This window comes from Neolamprologus brichardi, chromosome 3 (assembly GCF_056152115.1).
Source record: "Neolamprologus brichardi isolate AB-2024 chromosome 3, ASM5615211v1, whole genome shotgun sequence".
NCBI lineage: Eukaryota > Metazoa > Chordata > Actinopteri > Cichliformes > Cichlidae > Neolamprologus > Neolamprologus brichardi.
Genome location: NC_142106.1, coordinates 40,438,789 through 40,456,813, shown reverse-complemented (window position 1 = coordinate 40,456,813; position 18,025 = coordinate 40,438,789). Strand labels below are relative to the sequence as shown.

Here is an 18,025-nt window from a genome sequence, read left to right as displayed (position 1 = left end):
CAGGACAAAAAACACACTGTGGAAGAGAGCCAGATATTAATAATAATTAATGATTAAATGCAGAGTGCTGAGTGGTGAAGAAGAAACACTCAGTTTTAAGCCTAATCTTCTTAAAAGCGAGAGGGTGTCTGTCTCTGCCCACAGAAGAGTGGGCTGAAAGCTGAAGACTGCCTACTTTTAAATATCCAAGGAACCACAATTAAGTCAGCAGTCGAAGAGCAAAGTGCTCTATTGGGATCTTTCAGTTGAGAATGGGACTGATTTCTCAAGACGTTGTATGTGACAAGAAGGATTGTAAATTAAATTCTGGATTTAATAAGGAGACAATGAAGAGAAGCCAAGATGAAGAAATATATCCTCTCTCTTTCTAATTTCCTTTCTATTTGTATTCCATGCAAAGTATCAGGAACCAGAGCAACCTGCTGACAGGTCTCGAGGCCTGTGTGATTGAGGCCTTGGTTAGCCAGACCTTAAACTGCAGTTTCAAAGAAGGTAACCAATCAGTACAGAAATCCTGAATCGTGCTTTTAAAACCCCCTGTTGTATTTTAACGAATTAACAAGGTCAATGTGTTAATTGAAGACATGCTTAAGCACAAGTTGTGCGTGCTCTAGCAGAAGAGTTACTGAGGTGCATGGTTTCCAATTTGAAGTAATGAAGAAAGTTGTATTTCTTGGTCTAATGCCTTCCCCTTCATCTCTGTGCCAGATGTGTGCAGATGTGGTCTTCCCTTCGGTACTTTGTCAGTCTCCACTCGCTAGCACTGTGGGAACCCGTGTGGCCCTGTTATCTTTTCCTGCAGCTGGTATACTCTGTGAGACCTGCAGGGTCAAGAGTGTCTCATCAGACTCGTGTTATTGTACATGACTGTTTCTTTCACTGCGCCTCCTTTAAATTTGATCTGACGTGAGAAGCTGTTTCTCTGTAACAAGTTAAAGATGCATTCATTTGATTTTTGAACCACAACAAACTGATATCCACACACACGTAAAGTAGCGTTGCCCTATAACAGGTAACTTGCACATTATACATAGCTTTCTTATTTATTATGTATACAGAAATGTTGACTTTCCAGCTTAAACCCCCCCCCCACACACATGTGTGCACTGAAATAAATGGGACCGAATAACCCAATACAGAAAGTGCTACACAGTGCTAATGTTTACTTTGAAATCAGCTGCTTCATTTATCTTATCTGCCTTCTTTATCTGTTTTTAACAGCTCATATTTTCCTTCTGTCTTGTTTTTACTCCTAAAGTTCCAGATCGCTCAGATTTTTTCCAAGCAACTTGGGTGTTTTACATGCACAGAAGTGCTGAGATCCACTTCTCCAAGGAGGTCTTTAAACAGTAAATCAGAATGACATCTTATACACAGCTGCTTTGCTTGTGTGCTTTTTACCAGTTCAATGGGGACCAGAGAGGGTGCTTTCTTTCTCTATCAGCACCTTGATTTGACTGGCTTTGTATTCGACTGCAGGTGAGGGAGAATCATGTAAAATCATCTGTACACTTCCAGCGGTAGTTCTGTGTGCTCAGCTACTTACAGTGTCACAGCACTCCACGCTGTTCTTTAAACTGTCAGACTTCTTGGAGGGCTTTATTACAAACCTCCACATTAAATATAAGAGAGGTCGTTACCTGAGCAGGGAAACCACACGATGTCTGGTACACAGATTAATGTTAGCCATGAAGCTATTTTTGCATTGAGATGTCTCCATGCTGGCTAATGGGATACAAAAGCCCCAGGACTGAATTTCACAGCTCCATCTGTACTGAATGTACTGCAAACCAAGGGTTGGAGGCACTGAGTTGTCCCACCACATAATTAGCTCCCCACTAAAGCTGAAACTCCACAATGAACCCTCGTGGCCTCGCACATGGTCAGCAGGTGGACCAACCTGTCTGCTTAGAAGGAAATATGCTACTTGCTAATGTTGCACACTTAGACGGGTCAAGCGCTCAGGTTGCAGTCAGCTCGTGGTCAACTCGGGAGTGACGAGCTGTGATTTATTGTAAAGGCACAGCCGGTGTGAGCATTACAGTATTTGGTCTCTGTTTGCATTGCAGGCAGATATTTTGTGGTTAGAAGGGATTTTTGCAAAAGCCACTGGATAGTTTCAGAAAAATGGCTGGTGACAACTGTGGAATAAAATGATCGATGATGACCTCTTCGGATGAGTTATCCCGTTGCCTCGCGCAGAGAAACCATGGGACACAGTAAATAACTCTAAGTCGGGGCTGTCCCTGTGACCAGAGCACAGAATTATGGATAACCTTGCTGAATGATGTAGCCTGATTGATTTAGTTAATATAAGTATACCGCTCCTCTGTCTTTATTTGTGCAAAATAGCTAATGGAAACAGTTGGCTAATGCTGTAGTTACTCATCAGGCAGCTGCAAGGAATCCCTGACATTCAACACTAGACTGTAAAAGTGATGATACAGTAAAAAAAACTACACAAGTGTAGTTTTGTCCTTTTATTTTCATTTTATTCCCCAATTTAAACTGTACTGAACAACTTTTTAGCATTTTTTGTCCCATTACAAATAAATACATAATTCAGAAACCATTTACAAATATTTTTTCAATATAGTAGCAAAAACTATTATACACATTTACAAGGCCTGAAATAGTCCCTCCGTGTTATAAATGCAAGGCTTTTCGTTTCATATTTCCAGTTTATGAGCAGCAGTTTCACAGGCCGTATTAATGATAGATGGTGACAGTCGAGTCTGTTAGGTGTTGATGTCTTGCTGACTGCTTCCTGTCAGACGATAAAGCCAACACCTGAAACAAGAGAAAATTGGAGGCATGTTCAAGTGTGTAGTTTGAGCTAAATCACAACAACAGTCGCTCAAGGCGAAACTACAGCAATGAGTCATTTTACATCCTTGTTGATGTCTGAAGCGTGATTTGCTTGGGGCTTCATTGATACTGGTGGGTCGTGTTGAATGTTTAGTTTAATTCTACTTTAGTTGGATTAAAAAACCTTCTCTGATGCCAAAAATGTTTTTTCTCTTTCGTTGTATTTACGCGCACTGAATGTACTGATTTTTACTTTTGAGACTATTTCCAACAAACCACACAGTCAGTTTTTATTAAAACAGTTTGTCTCAGTTTGACTCTCAAACATTTCAAATAACATATCTGAAAGGACCTTTCTGATCAGCCATAGTATCAGCAATGCAACAGTGTAATTCTCACCTCTTTTCCTATATTTGACATCTGGAAGGCCACAAAGGCTAACACGTTCATCCCTGATTCTCACAGAGAATCTCCTCACAGAGGCCATCAGAGGAGGGTAAAAATCTTTTGAGCTCCTCTTCCTCGCGTTTTGATATTTTTGGACTTCATCATATCTGCCCCTGTGCTGGACATATGAGAGGCTGTGATGTTCAGGTGAAACGGTCGATTCCACCGCCATGGCTTTTGATGAGCAGGAGTACGCCTGTCACATCGGAGCGCTGTCTTGCTTGTGTCTTCTGTTTAAACGGGACTGCACAACCGGACATAGAGTAAAGAAACTGTGCTGCTGCAAGCCGCGTGCTCACTGGTCAAAGGTTTGTGTTTATGAAGGATACTGACGTCGCCTACGCTCTCTTTCTCGAACTTTACTCTCTATAAGGGCTTGTACTTGGAATTGCTTGATGGTTTCTGACGTCAACGAGTCCCATTGCTTTATCAGCTTTGACCAAATATGGCCATGATGCACCATAACATATGATATCGCAGCTTTTTCTGGTATGAAAAAATATTTTGTCATTCCCGCCAACTGCTTTGTGTGAAATAATACACAGCAGTAACTGCATAATAGGTAATCTTTTCTGGACCAGTATGTACGATGCAGAATCAGCAGTTTGCATTACATTGCATTTGGGAGACTACACAATATGTACAGTAAAGGTAGAAAATGTAAAAAAAAAAATGAGCAGGGAATTTTTTTTAAATAATAGCCAAGGTACCAAAATGTACCAAGAAATATCCCCCGCACCATTACACCACCAGCAACCTGAACCATTGATAAGAGGCAGGATGGAGCCATGCTTCTATGTTGTTTACAACAAATTCGGACTGAGAGTTGCAGCTCAAATTGAGTCTGCAGACAAAGTAACATTTTGCCAAGCATCTTCTGCTGAATCCCATCTGCTTCATGGTTTATATGTTCAGAGATGCTCTTTTACATACCTTAGGTGTGCAGTGGCTATTTTAGTTACTGTTGCCCTCGCATTAGTTCGAATAAGTCTGCCCATTTTCTTCTAACCTCCAGCATCAATGATTTTTCAGATCATTCTTTGTGAACCCTAAAGACAGTTACATGGGACAGTCGCAGTCCATATTTATGATAGCAAGCAGCTGAACATGTATACTTAATTGCTGTATACATGCATACTTAATTACTTAATTAAGTTGCTGTTGAATGTATGTCTTCCAGTGAGTTTAATGTTGCGTAATATTACTAGCTTAACCAGAACATTTTCAGAGTTAGCTAAAGTGATATTGCCAGAATGAGTGAATCCAGCATTATTTACTTCAACTCTTAAAGGCATCTAAACTGTGTCCAAACTTGATATTTCCGATTCGATTTACACCTATACTCTGACACTATTTAGCAGCAAAGTTAGCTAGAAAATGTTAGCCGTTGTCTAATATTAGCTAATTGACCAGTACGCTCCACTACTTTTCTATGTATTGTCTCTTCAGTTGTTGAGTAACCAAGAGAGTGTGTGATATTTCTGATTTATCCAAGTTATTTGATTTCCCACCTGGAGCAGCAACATTATTCTAGTAATAATACTTGAGCTTCCCTTTAGCGAGACCCTAGCGAGGCAAATGGCTGCCGTGTGAATGTGTTGAATTCTGTTTACATTTTTAACTAATCTCTTCTTGCACTGTTTTATGGTATCCTGTTTCAACAGGAAATGCACCAGATTGTAAGTAAAGTAGGCTGCTTCATGACGACTTTAAAGTGTCATAGAAACAAAGTGCATCACCGTGAAGCTGCTGTGCATCGTTAGCAGACGTTAACAAGTGGGACACACAGACCCGCACGCAAAGGGATGTGACAGTGCCAGGAAAATATTTCATCAATCAGAGGTTGATGATTTTTTCCCTCTCTGTCTCCTGAGGCTTCTCATTCCTAATGCTGTTCCAGATGAAAAGTGGTGGGAGTTGAAGATCACAGCAAGTTGAGCTCCTTGCCCTTCTTCTCTTCTTGTTCTTAGGACAGACTGCACTTGGGAGACAGACACTAGTAAATCAAGTTGAGTGAAATCTGGCAGAGAAACTGGGGGGGTGGTACAACTTCAAAGACTGCCTGAGGAAGAATATTAGATAACTAAATAATCCATCAGGAATCAGAGAATGTGATGAAAGTAGAGCTTCAATTTTATTTAGCTTTCTCACAAATTTGTCATGAGCTGTTACATTTAAGGTTTCCTGTGTGAATGGCTGAAGTGAAAGTTATAACCAGGCGGGTTGTTTTTTCCTTTTCATCTTACAGTACATTAAGGGGTGTCTTGTAACCTGTGGTGTGCCAAGTCTCAGCATTTTTTATGAGTTACCTTCATCAGTTCTGAAACCCTGATGTGTAATTGATATATTGCTAAGCACTCATAATCTCATGCTTAAAAAAATCTTCTAACTAGCTGATGTGTGGGCGGGCAGCGACGGATATGGTGAAAATCCTCAGATGAGAAAAAGGTCATGCTGGTTTTTTTTGTTATGAAAGAAGAGTAGAGAAAGGGAGGAAAATAAGGCCACCGTGTTTCCTCCTCCAAGATGTGTTAAATGAAAGCTCACATAAACCCCTCTGAAAGTAGATTAGCAAAAATATCTTTTCCTCTTAGGTTTTATTCAGACAGCAGCAAGTCTTTAAAAGGGGGTGGGGGGGGGTTCCTTATCTAAACATTGGAAGGAATCTTATTAATCAAAGGCACCAGTGCATGAAACAGAAGTCTAGGTTTTGGTCTAGTGTAGCACATGGCAGAAGTCACTCGTTTTTCATCGTTTCCACCCAAACAGTGGAAGCTGGCACCTCGTTATAGGAAAGCTCAATTATAATATCAGGTTGGATGTTATTACTGTTGATTATGTGCTTTTGAAGACCCAACTTGCCCCCGAGTTCACTTCCTCTCCTCTTCCTTGGTTGAGACGTGCTCTTTGAAATCTAACTCGCCTTGGAGGTTAATGAATCACCATCTTGGCTCCCTGTTTTACTTTCACCCTTGCTCTTTGTGACATTGACGCGCGCACATACACACACCGCATTTAAACCCAAATGCAGATTTAGATATTTGAATACCAGTTGGAGTTGGCTCCAAACTTCAAACTTTAAGTGTACATAAACTGGAACATTTGTGCTTGTCAAAGATCTAACACACTCATTAATTCCCATATTTGGCCGACACGGAGCGCCATTAGCGGAGTCATGTTTGTGTACTCTGTTGACTGTAAGCCCTTTTTAGGTCTGTTTATATTAATTTATTTGAAAAATATCCATAAAATATATTTAAAAATGTAGTAGCCACCCTGACATCACCCACTGATATGTCACAGGTGGATGAAAAACACTTGAATACTCATAGATCTTTAAAGTTAAAGGTTAAAGTTAGATTTTTAACCTATCATAGGATAGAAACACCCCAAATTAGGCTTTGCTTCATCATCTGTTATTTCCCAATTGGGACCATCCATCTGTCCATTTTCTTCCTCTTATCCAAAGAGATCACGGGGGCAGCAGCCTAAGCAACACAGACCTCCCTCTCCCTATTTACCTCCTCCTTTCCTCCCACTTGGGGGAACACCGAGGCATTCTCAGGCTAGCCAAGAGATGCAATCTCTCCAGTGTGTCCTGGGTCTACCCCAGGGCCTTTTCCCGGTCAAACATACTTTGAACACTCCAACTAGCAGACGCCCAGGAGGCATCCTTGTCAGATGCCCAAACCACTTCAACTGGCTCCTTTCAATGTGGAGGAGCAGTGGCTCCGAGTCCCTCTCGAATAACTCCTCACCCTATCTCCAAGGGAGAGCCCAGTCACCCTTTGGCGAAAGCTCATTTCTGCTGCATGCATGCCCAATTTTAAGCGGGTCCAGTTTTTCGTGACCAGCATTGTTCTTCCTGCATCCAAGGGTTGACAAACTCTCCTCTCTAGTACCCTGGCATATATCTGGCATAGATCAGGAAGGCTAAGGAGAGTTGTCCCCCTGTAGGTTGGAGGACATCCTCTGGTCCCCCTTCTTAAAGATGGGAACCACTGCTCCAGTCTGCCAATCCAGAGGCAGTGCCAGTTATTTACTGGCTTTACAAAATAGCAATAAGGTAATTTCTGTGGTTTGGGGTCTGTTTTAAGAAGGAACAGACCCCAAACAGACCCCGTGCATTGTCTGCACAGCCTTCATTTGCAGTCAAGTTGTGTTTGGAGCGTGTTAGCTGACACACACATCAGCAGAGCTTCTTAATGTTTGCACGCTTGACTTACTGGATATTTGCTCAGCCTCCAGTATAGTGCGTGGTTCTTCAACATTTACTTTTCAGCATCAGTAGCAGAAAGGACACAACATTAGTCATATGACTAGAGATCCTGCGCAATATGCTCAGAAATAGACTGTTTTGGAGGTTTCCATATCAGTTATTTGGTTTCAAATGTCAGACGAGCAAACTGTCCAGGGTGCACGCTGCCAGTCGCCCTATGACAGCTGGGCTCTAGCCCCTGTGACCCTGAACTGGATAAGTGGAAGAAAATGAATGGGTGGATGTTAAAATGTGCTGAATTCACTTGCGTAGACATAACAGATCTTAGATATTCAAACTGTTGAGGCACGGTTGGAAATTTCCAGCAGCATGTTTTACCACTTTCTAACAAGTGAGCCTTCACACTCATTTGTCTCCTTCTGGATTTGCAGACTCCCACATGCAACCACTTTGGAATAATTATAAACAGTCTAAAGTAAAATGTTTGTTTTTGTTCATCTTCAGACACGTATAAACCGAAGTGTTACACTTGGCCCAACAGCTGCCACATCTTCAGTTCCATAACCAACAAAAGCAAGCCTGTGCATTATGGTCTCTGTCATCCAAGGAGGCTTTTGGCCACGCTGTGACTTATGAGTTGTTACAGAAGCCCCCCACAGTCTAAGTGACTGCAGCTAAGCGGTGCTGAGTGTGGGGCTTTACACCAGATTTGATTTGTCTTATTTGAGAGCACATTCTGCGGCTCTTTCCCACACAGAGCCAGCGTAAGTTTTGCTGCAGTTGCTTAGCAGCGCTTTTTTCGCCTCAGCAAAAAATTTCTACAACCCCCTACATTGAGCCTCAAGTGCCCCAAACCCACATGCACAGCCCTGCATCGTGCTGCCTTAGCACAGGCTCGGGAGGCAGGCAGTCGACCCGGGTTATTACAGGGCTGTTTATGACCCAAGGATAGCAGCTGAAGGCCCCCGTTCAGTGAATCTGCACGTCTTTCAGAATGCGGGCCCTGCTGTGCTGCTAATGGGCCCTATCCAACATACCCTTCACCCCCACCAGTCTCTCCTGACTGAAGATGTGGGTTACTACATCTTGTGATATCAGATCTCCTGTGCTGTGAATTCCTCCAGAGCCTGTAATGGTTCCCATCATCAGGAGGGATGTGTGGTTGAGAGAAGAAACCAAAAAGAAAAGAAAAAACAGACCTCAGGAGGCCCAGCAAGAGCAACAGTTTTACTTAATTAAAAAATATCTCATCATTGTTCCAGAGGGACAACATATCGTTGCAACAACTTGTTGCACAGCTTGATAATAACCTGCAACTGCCTCCTTCAGCTGCATCACATCTCTGCAAACACGCTCTCAAAAGGCTTCCATTAACACCCTGCCCTGCATTCACACCTCTGCAATCATGTGTAATTGTAGTGTGAACTGTGTACGATTATGTAAAAGTTGCGCAACCGTCAGCTACCATTACAAATAGCTGTGATTGTTGACACTTTGGGGCGCAGCTGTTCTTGTTCCCACAGCTTAAGGTGGAGTTGGGGCATCTGCTGATGTGACGAGAATTTCATTTAAAGCATTCTTGAATCCATAAATTGTCTCACCAGTGCTGCCCCCTCTGTTAATAGATCTTTTGGTGTTTTAACTCAGAGGACTTTTGCTACTGTGGCTTTGTTTTTTCAGATTGCCGTGTGGGCCAACAATGGAGATGCAGTGTTCATCAGGGAATTCACGCTGATTCGGCGAGATCACCTTGCTGAAGAGCCTCTGCATGATGGCGGCCAAAAACCAGAAGACCCAGTAAGTTTAAAAGCATCGCCGTTCATCTCTGTTAGCAAAAACTTAATATGTATAGCACGTTTTATTGCAGGTGAAAACACAATGTACCACACAAAGCAGGAGCACAGCATAAAAGGTAAAAGCAGCTTCCCCATGTCTGGGGACCCAGGGAATAACCAAGGCAGCCTCTTCCAGATGACCTTAGGAGGGTTCTAGCTGGTTATTACCGAATTCCCACATTCCTGCTTTTTAATTTCAAACATAAACTTCAAATATCCAATTCTCCTTCCCTTAGAACTCGGATTTAAATAAATCGAGATGTCAGATAAAACTAAAACAGCCAATAAATCTATCGCAGTGTGTTTACGTAACACTTCGCAGCAGAGGAGTGAAAAATCATCTATGTTACACCTCAGTAATGAATGCAAGTGAATGATGATTGTGGGACCTTGGGAGAGGAGGTGTAATCTGACTGCAGGCTGACCCAGCTTGATGCAAAACAGGGCAGCACACGCAAACGCACTAACACTTGTTGCGTGTTCGAGGGTGGGGTGCCCCATCGCATTCCTCGCACTCTGCCATCACCTTTGATGACACATGATTCCTGCCTGTGGCAGTTTTTGTCAGCTGATCTCTCTCCCAGATGTTTTATCTAAGCGGTCGGGGAGGGAGGTATGAAGGTGTCAAACTGATGTTGTTGCAGGCATTGATGTGGATCCTCATCCTCAGTGATGGGATTAGTCCTGGCGTGATAACAGGGCAATCTTTTAAAAGTGATTGAAGGCTTTTTAACTATATTACGTTAGCACCAAGAGTTAGCTCAAGGTGAGTTTTTACGTTGCACTTTTGTGTTTTCTGTGAGCACGTTTAGTCGTTGACGTGACTTCACTCGCATTTTTCTGGTTTACGTGCCTCTGTGATCTCTGCAGAAAGTCCTTCAGACACGTGTTTCCACGCCTCGGCAAATAACCATCTGACCTCAACGTATTGAATATTCACCAGCCTTCAACAGATGCTCACCACTAATCAAACAGTGACATTTCTTTTGAAATAAAAGATCTGCTTGAACTCGCCATCGTGCTTTCAAGCAGGATCGTGAGGACTTATTTGACAACTTGCATGTGCTGGATAGTCTTACAGATCTGCAAAGGGCAAAGGTCATTTTGAGTTTTGGGAGGGTTCTGACCACGCCTTCTTTGTAATGTTCATGTGAACTCTAGATACCGCCTGCCCTTAAATGATTTAACTTTTATATGCAGGAGAAATATTTAACGGGAAAAAGAAACTATAAGGAGTCAAGAATTCAGATGCTGTTATACATGTTTACAGTTAGAAACCACAAACGGCCATCTTTACAGCGTTTGGATTTCACGCTGAACCCAAACAGCAGTGTGATTTATGACGCACTGACCTCGAGCAAATGTTTGAATTTGCACAAACCGCTTTTTAAATGATTTTCAAGCCAAACATCATACAGAGAGTATTTATGTAACCATTCTGACATACTGTATTCATGCCATCCCAGCCTCAGCTGCTCTTTATAGGCTTCATTAGAATGACTTTTGTTACATTCAGCACACAGGTGCTTTGGTTGTGATAGCCCCACATTTACTGTAAATAGATAGAATGACTTAACTCTGTGGGAAAAGCACTTCTGCCTCTTTATTTTAGATGAAATGATAGAAAGCTGTAATCTTTAAAATCTGATGACAGACCAGTAGAACGAAATTGTCATGATCTAGAATGACTTTTAGAGAACATTTAAGGCCAAAGCAGACATTACCAGCAGTTAACCTGTATGTATAAAATCTACAAATATTTTTTCTACTTACTTAACTGAATAGCACAACAGAAATAGAGGATTTCTTAAACTGACGTTACAAATGCTGCGTTTGGCTAAATTTATGATGCTAATGTGTCTTCAGATGAGAAGCTCACAGACTCCCAGGAGCCATACTTGCGATTCCTTTCAGCACTCAGCTGTTTTCAGTCTCTGTGTGCTTGTGGCGCTGTTCTATGTTGGATCTAGGTTCAATATTAAGGTTGACTCAACGCCAAGATAAATGCAGCTTAATTAGCAAGTGACCCAGGAGGCAGATCTCCTCTAAAGGATATTCCCTTTCTCTCTCGTTTAACTTTCACGACTCTATGCCAGGGTTGGTCGGTGGGCAATATGACTGACCTCCCCAGCACCCTTTACCCCATCCCCCGAGAGAACCGCAGATGAATTGTTCTCTCCAAAGGAAAGTGTTTTTCCTGGCAGCCTCAGCGCGATCTACTTCAATGGAATAGAGCTGTCTCCTACAGCTGAGGTCTAACATACCTTTGTTAATTAACCCATAGTCATTATATGATGGCATGCGCTTACTGTAGCACTGTCAGCTTTCATAAACATATATTAAGTAAATTTATGGGATTGAGAAGTTCCTGATTCAAAGTGTGCAGGGGGTCTGGTGGCTGAAATGTTGGCGGCTTAGTCTGAGAAAGATTTTTCCTTGTAATGAGACTGAATGAGTGAGAATGTGAAGATAAACAGAAAATCTGCTCATAAATCTAGCACTGGCTAGTCCCGCTCTTTGTTTGGCCACGAATATTTTTATTTTCCCTGCGTGCTCTTTTGATCTGCTGAGGTTTAAAGAACTGCGGCTCACTAAAATCCTTCAAAACGATGGAAACGTATCATTTTTACCTCATTTATACAAAAAAATAAAACACAAATAAATAACATAAATCCTGTTTAACTGCAAATCATTTTAACATATCGAATTTTGAAACATTCAGTCATCTACCTTCACAATATCATCGATAGGTTGTCTGGCCATATGCAAGGAAAATGCAAAACAATCAGGAACACCTCCTAAAACCATCATCAGCGAACACACTTTCCAAATTATTAAAAATACACACTTTAAACACATTGAGAGTGCAAACTTCTGCCACAGCAGCGCACTCATTGGACACTATTTACTTTTAAGGGAATAATATTGTATTTATTTTGTTTTCCTTGTTCTTTTTAAACCTACTTTAAGACATTTGTGGTGTGAAGGTGCAATGTGCAGGTTTTTATATAGAAATGTAATATATATTTCTGTAATATAAATGATAAATGAAAAAATATTCCAGTTACAAAGTGACCATGATGCAGAAATGTTGTCATGCTTCTCTGGAGCGTTCGTGATATCACGGGACTTGGTTAGTGCACATGGCATGTGTTGCATGCACATCTCTAATAGCATTATTGATGCTGATCATTGCATGCATGCTTTGAAGTAGCATTTGGTTAATGCAATAAGCTATGCTTATTTTAGCAGGACTAAGTGCACACGAGTGCTAAACTGACCTGCCATCAGTTCAGATCTGCCACAATCTGAAAGCATTTAGTGCATTCAGGATTTGATATGTTTTTGTGCTGTTTTGGTCAAAATAACAGACGGGAGGGAAAGAGAACGAGAGAGCACACGGTTTTCTCTTTAGCCGCTATGTCTAGACACCAAATACGATCAGCTTGTCAGCAGGCAACTTTAAAGTAGATTACTGAAAGCTGATCCCTCTGTTAGTGTGCGCGCGTGTGTTTGTGTGCAAATGTCACCTCATACTTTGTTTGTGTGCTAGTGAAGTTCTCGCTGGCAGGAGTGTCTTTGCTATGAGTTTATCTGCATGAAAGCACTTTTGCTTCTTTAACATTGGCAGACAAATTCAAAGTTTAAGGACAAGCTGAATATGCTGCACGCGTCATATTAGCTCCTAACTAGGTAATTGTGGATAACATGTCAGCAAAGGTTGCCTCTTTACATGTCAGGACACCACTGCAAGTCATGTTTGCGCACACATCTTCATTCGCTGTGCTTTGTCTGGCTCACATCCACTGCCACTTGAGAGTCACTGATTCACCTTAAATGCCTTTGGACGCTGGAATGAAGAGTGCCTGGGAAAGAAAAAACCCTGGCAGACACAGGAATATCCGGCAAATTACATACAGAAATGAGATTTTGAACCCATACCTTCCAAAAATATACATACCAGTGGAAATTAAAGTGCACTGCACACACAATTCATACTGAAGAAGAGCAGAAGTGCCTTACAAAAAGTATACAAAGTACTTGGATGAACCCTTTCCACATGAGACATTTTGAATTGTCATAACAAGAAGAGTCCAACTGACCCAGCCCATTGCCCTGGTGTTATCAATAATGGCTAGTGGGACACTTCCAGTAAGCAGTCGTTTATTTTCTTCTGTTTTTGTTGTTGTGACAAACTGTTTGTTTGCCTTGTAAAGTGTTTTTTCTGGTTCTGGTGGGTTGTGATGCACCCATTGCTGCTTTTGATCAAATTTTAAGATAAATGTCTCTTCCTGTCTGCCCTCAGTCTATCTCGCTTCATCACACGCCAAGAAATTCAAGCCTTAATGTCTTTACATGCTCAATTGCACCTCAGGCAGCATTTGTCGGGGTTGTTTTTTCCCCCCACTTTTTGAGAAGCTTCAGAATGAACAGGAGCTGGAGCGGTTCCGCCTTTTGGCAGGGTATCGGGGGTCGCAGTAATTGGGGTTGGGCTTGTAGGGCCAAGGGCCAGTCTGGGTGGTACGCACGGAGAGCGCTCAGTGGCTGTGGCAGCAGCAGCTTACAGAAAGAGTAACCCATTGCTCAGCTGCATGCTGACTTGGCAGCTGTGTTTTGCATGTTGTGCCAGGTGGAAAGGGCAACCGTCTTGCACAATTAAACACTTCATTTGTCTTCATTAATGCCAGAATTGGCTGACAGAGAGGGTGTTTACGTTCAAGGTTTTTTGACTTCATTGTCAAGTTAAATGCGATCAGGAATTTCTGAGCTTTTGATGTGATGAAATTTACTTAAATTGAGCCAGTGCATATAACAATGCCCATAACCTTCCAAGCCTCCAGGTAATATCTCCTGCACATGAGCATGCAACCATGTTTCAAGTGCTGCTGGGATGATGCAATATTTTGTCAGGCAGGGCAAGCACCCCGAGCACGCATATGAAAAAGATCACTATAAATCATCTTAAAATAGGTGACTAACATTGTAATTTTAATAGAGTATGATTTTCTCTAGTGTGCTTTTGTAATAAGCACCTGCCTCGCTTGAGGAAACACAAACTACCTGGTGTTACCAAAGTGGTAACACTTTTAGATAAATCTAAATTAATACATTTGGCAATTAGACTCCCATGACCCATCATGGCAGAATGAAATCCCAGCGGTGGTAGGATTTAGGGGAGAACCCCCGCAGTGTAGATGCTGGTGGTGAAGAGGAAGACTGAGGCCTGGGTGGAGCTCTGAGTAACGGGTGAGGCAGAGATGCGATGGACGTGGGTGGCATGAATGAGAGTCTGAATGGAAGAATGACACTGGGATTTAAACCACAGAGAGTGGAGGCTGATTGGCTCAAATAAGGCGGTGGAGAAGATGATTGGACTAAAGGAGGGGTGGGGGAACTCCAGGCCTCAGGGGCCGGTGTCTTGAAGTTTTCCAGAGGCCTGGTAATGAACTATAATCATTTGATTCGGGTATGTTGGTGTGTTGACCCAGGGTGATATCTAAAACCTGCAGGACACCGGCCCTTGAGGCCTGCAGTTCCCCACCCCTGGACTAAAGTAATGATGTCAGTATTGAAATTTACAGACTAGCAGCCGAACACCAAAGCCTTCAGATGAGTGATCCCAGATCTTCCTTATCCGATCGTTAAGTGATGACGTGACGAATCCTACTTCCGGGCCTAAAGTAGTCTACATTTAATATGGCTTTTGTGTTGTTAACATGTTTAATGTTTTGGATTTTCTTCTATTTAATCTCAAAAAGCTCCTAAAACAGTCAGTGATCACTGTTGACCTCCCTCGGCTTTTATTACCGCTAATCATTTATTTAAGCTCAGTTTTTAAAACCTTAGGATGTAACTACAGCCCAGCCCATGCAGCAGTATATGAATGACTAACCTCGTATTGTGGATGGATTATCTCAGTTGTTCTCCTGGCTGAAGTTTGGTCCTTTTACAGCATCCTGCCATGCGATTACATTTGTTCCTGACTACCGAGAACACTCAAGTTAACTTTTATCGAGTGGAAAAAAAAGTTAGCTTGTTTATATTATGCTAACATAGCTGTGTCGCTAGCGGTCACGTAGCACATCATTTTAAACCAGCTAGCCAAACTTCAGTAACCCTACAAACATCACTGCTGTTTAGTTTTCTGTCTTCATTTAAGTTGGAAGTGATAACAGAGCTGTACGTTTTAATTTGTTTCCAAAACCCCGCAGTCAGGACATGCTATATTGTATTTAGATAGAAGCTAGCGAGCTAACTTCCTGCTAACTTCTAACTCCGTTAAATGTCATAAATTCTGTTTTCATGGATGCCTGGATGTTAAACTCAATTGTTAAACCTGGTAGAGCAGAACGCTGATCATTTTATTAAAGATGAAAGACTTTAGACAGTTTTTCAACTCTCAGTAATGCCATAGTGATCGTTTGATATATGGACCTGCAGCGGAGTTTAGGCCCAGACACGGCTAGTGACGTCAGACTTAACGACCGGATTGAACTTAATCATGAGCTTTATTAATATAAATCTATACTGTATTTTGGGCTAACGTTCATGCACTTGACTGATTTTTCTCAGTTCAAAATAAAGATCTGTCCAGCAAGTGCTGTTTGGTGTACTAACGATAAGCAAGTCAGCGCAATGAGCAGAGTTAATGCCAAAGTCAAGTGTTGTCAAGCCCCACAACAGGGATGTGTTGAGGTGACAGTGGTCGCTTGTGTTTCAGCGCTCAAAAGGCATTGCTGTTCGCCAAATGGAGAAAAACGCACTTTGCCAACTCCCGTCTGAAATCCCCAGAACAACCAGCATGTTGAAATGGAGTTAGGCGGACGCAATGCTTTCTACCAACTGGTTATGGAAAACCTGCCTAATCCAGTTAGGACAGAAGCAGTTATTTGGCAGTTATCTTTTAACTTTTCACTTTGCTGCACTTAGTGATTACACTTTCTATACACTTAAATGTTTGTGCGAGCCCACTCGCTGCCCAGAAACTCACCGGTTTATGTCCCTGTCAATTTTAATATGCACATTGTTAAAGTATGTGACTGCCAAAATGAAATTTCCTCCACCTTTTCACCTAAGTGAGGTCTCACTGGATAAAGAGGATGCTGTGTGTCAGCTACTCAGTTCCACAGAAAAACGGCAGAATTTTCAGAGTCTCTGCCGGGATGTTCTCAATTTGTACAAACAAGCAACAAATCTCCAAGGACACCACCATCCCCACCACATTTAACCTTTGGTATGATGGTAATAAAAGTGGAAGGAATCTTACACTTGGACACACTGCGCTGATATTTTTAACATTTGCTTCTTTTTATTGACTTAAATTGAGTTGTTTCACTAAATGCAGCAAATCTGAAGAGCAGAAGATGTCGACAGCAAAAGGTTTTCTCGCACAGTCCCCTCGTCTACATGCAAGACCTAATGAAAAGCACGCTTTGTTTCACCACTCGGTTGTGAAATGATTCTCTCACATTTCTTCATTATTAAACTTGTTGTTAGAGAAATCAGCTCCTCTGGATCTGTTCACGTTGCATGCGATTGACTATTTATCAAAACACTGCCCCGATGTGAAGCAGCCCATGCTCGAGTTGGATTGGAAAAACCTGGATTTCAAACAGTGAGTAAATAACTACTGTTGTGAGTCCAGTTAGCCATGAATGTAAATGTTTGTTTTCACATAGCCGGGAGTCTGAAAGAGACCTCGACTTTGCTGAAATTTGTTTGTGACAAGCCAGAGGAATCCTTTTTTTTCTTTAATTCAAGAGCTGATTTTCTTTAAAACAAGAGAAAAGCTGAGAAGAAAGCAGTGAGTTACAAGCCATGTGTCTTCTGGACTTGTACGCTTTTGGCTGGCTGACTGGTGTTTGGCACTTGCGAGGGTTGTTTGGAGGCTTGAAAGTGCTGAGTGCTGGTGAATGTGGTGTAAAGCCACGTGGCTTTGGACGAGGGATCTTTCTCTCACCCCTGTGTTTGTTCCATCAGCATATGTGTTCAGTAAATCCTTGGCCCGAACCGTGCCACAGCGAATGCATCCCCCCTGCTTGATGTGGTCTCACATCCGTGCGCTGTGGGTACTGGAGTGGTGCTGCTGAGGTAATGCCACCAGGGACAAGACCTCACCACAACACCCACATAACAAATGTGGGTGTGTGGGACTGCATGCAGCCAGTGGTGTGGCTACTGATGCACGCACACTCCCATCTGGGGAGACACTCGCACAGCGTACCCTCGCGTAGTCCCGTAGCTCACATGCTGACATGTGCATATGCGTTATGAAGAATCCACGTGTTTGTGATTTCGGCGCCTTTTAGCGTTCAGCACCAACACACAGAACTGTGCCTTTGATTAATGGGAAAATCTTCCCTCTCCTACTAAGCTTTCACCCCACCCCCACGCTCGTCTCTCCTCGCCCTCTGCGCAGTATCTGCTCCTCGTTGGCGTGTGAAGGCACGCACAGATTTTCTGGACGAGTGATTGATTTCTAATTGTTTACATTTCAGGTTGCACTCCCTTCTGCAGATGTTTGTATTCTTCTCCACATTCGGCGTGCATTTACGCAGGCATGCACAGACACAAACAGAAACACTCATACAATAGCGACGTGTTGATGCCAGCGAGTTTCATCCAGGAATTTTTGGATGTCTTAACTCGGGTTTTTGGCACCGCGTGCGCTAATTGTCTCCAAGTGGAGGTGATTGTTACAATTAGGCCTTTAATT

General features: G+C 42.4%; 1 protein-coding gene across 1 annotated transcript in view; it reads left to right on the top strand.

Annotated features, from left to right (window-relative positions):
- Window positions 1-18,025, top strand: part of LOC102791739 (ADAMTS-like protein 1) — a 100,412-nt gene that overhangs the window by 25,945 nt on the left and 56,442 nt on the right. The window contains exon 2 of the mRNA XM_035912849.2: window positions 9,155-9,271. Within this exon, the coding sequence (XP_035768742.2) occupies window positions 9,155-9,271 (117 nt within the window). The remainder of the gene's footprint in view (window positions 1-9,154; window positions 9,272-18,025) is intronic.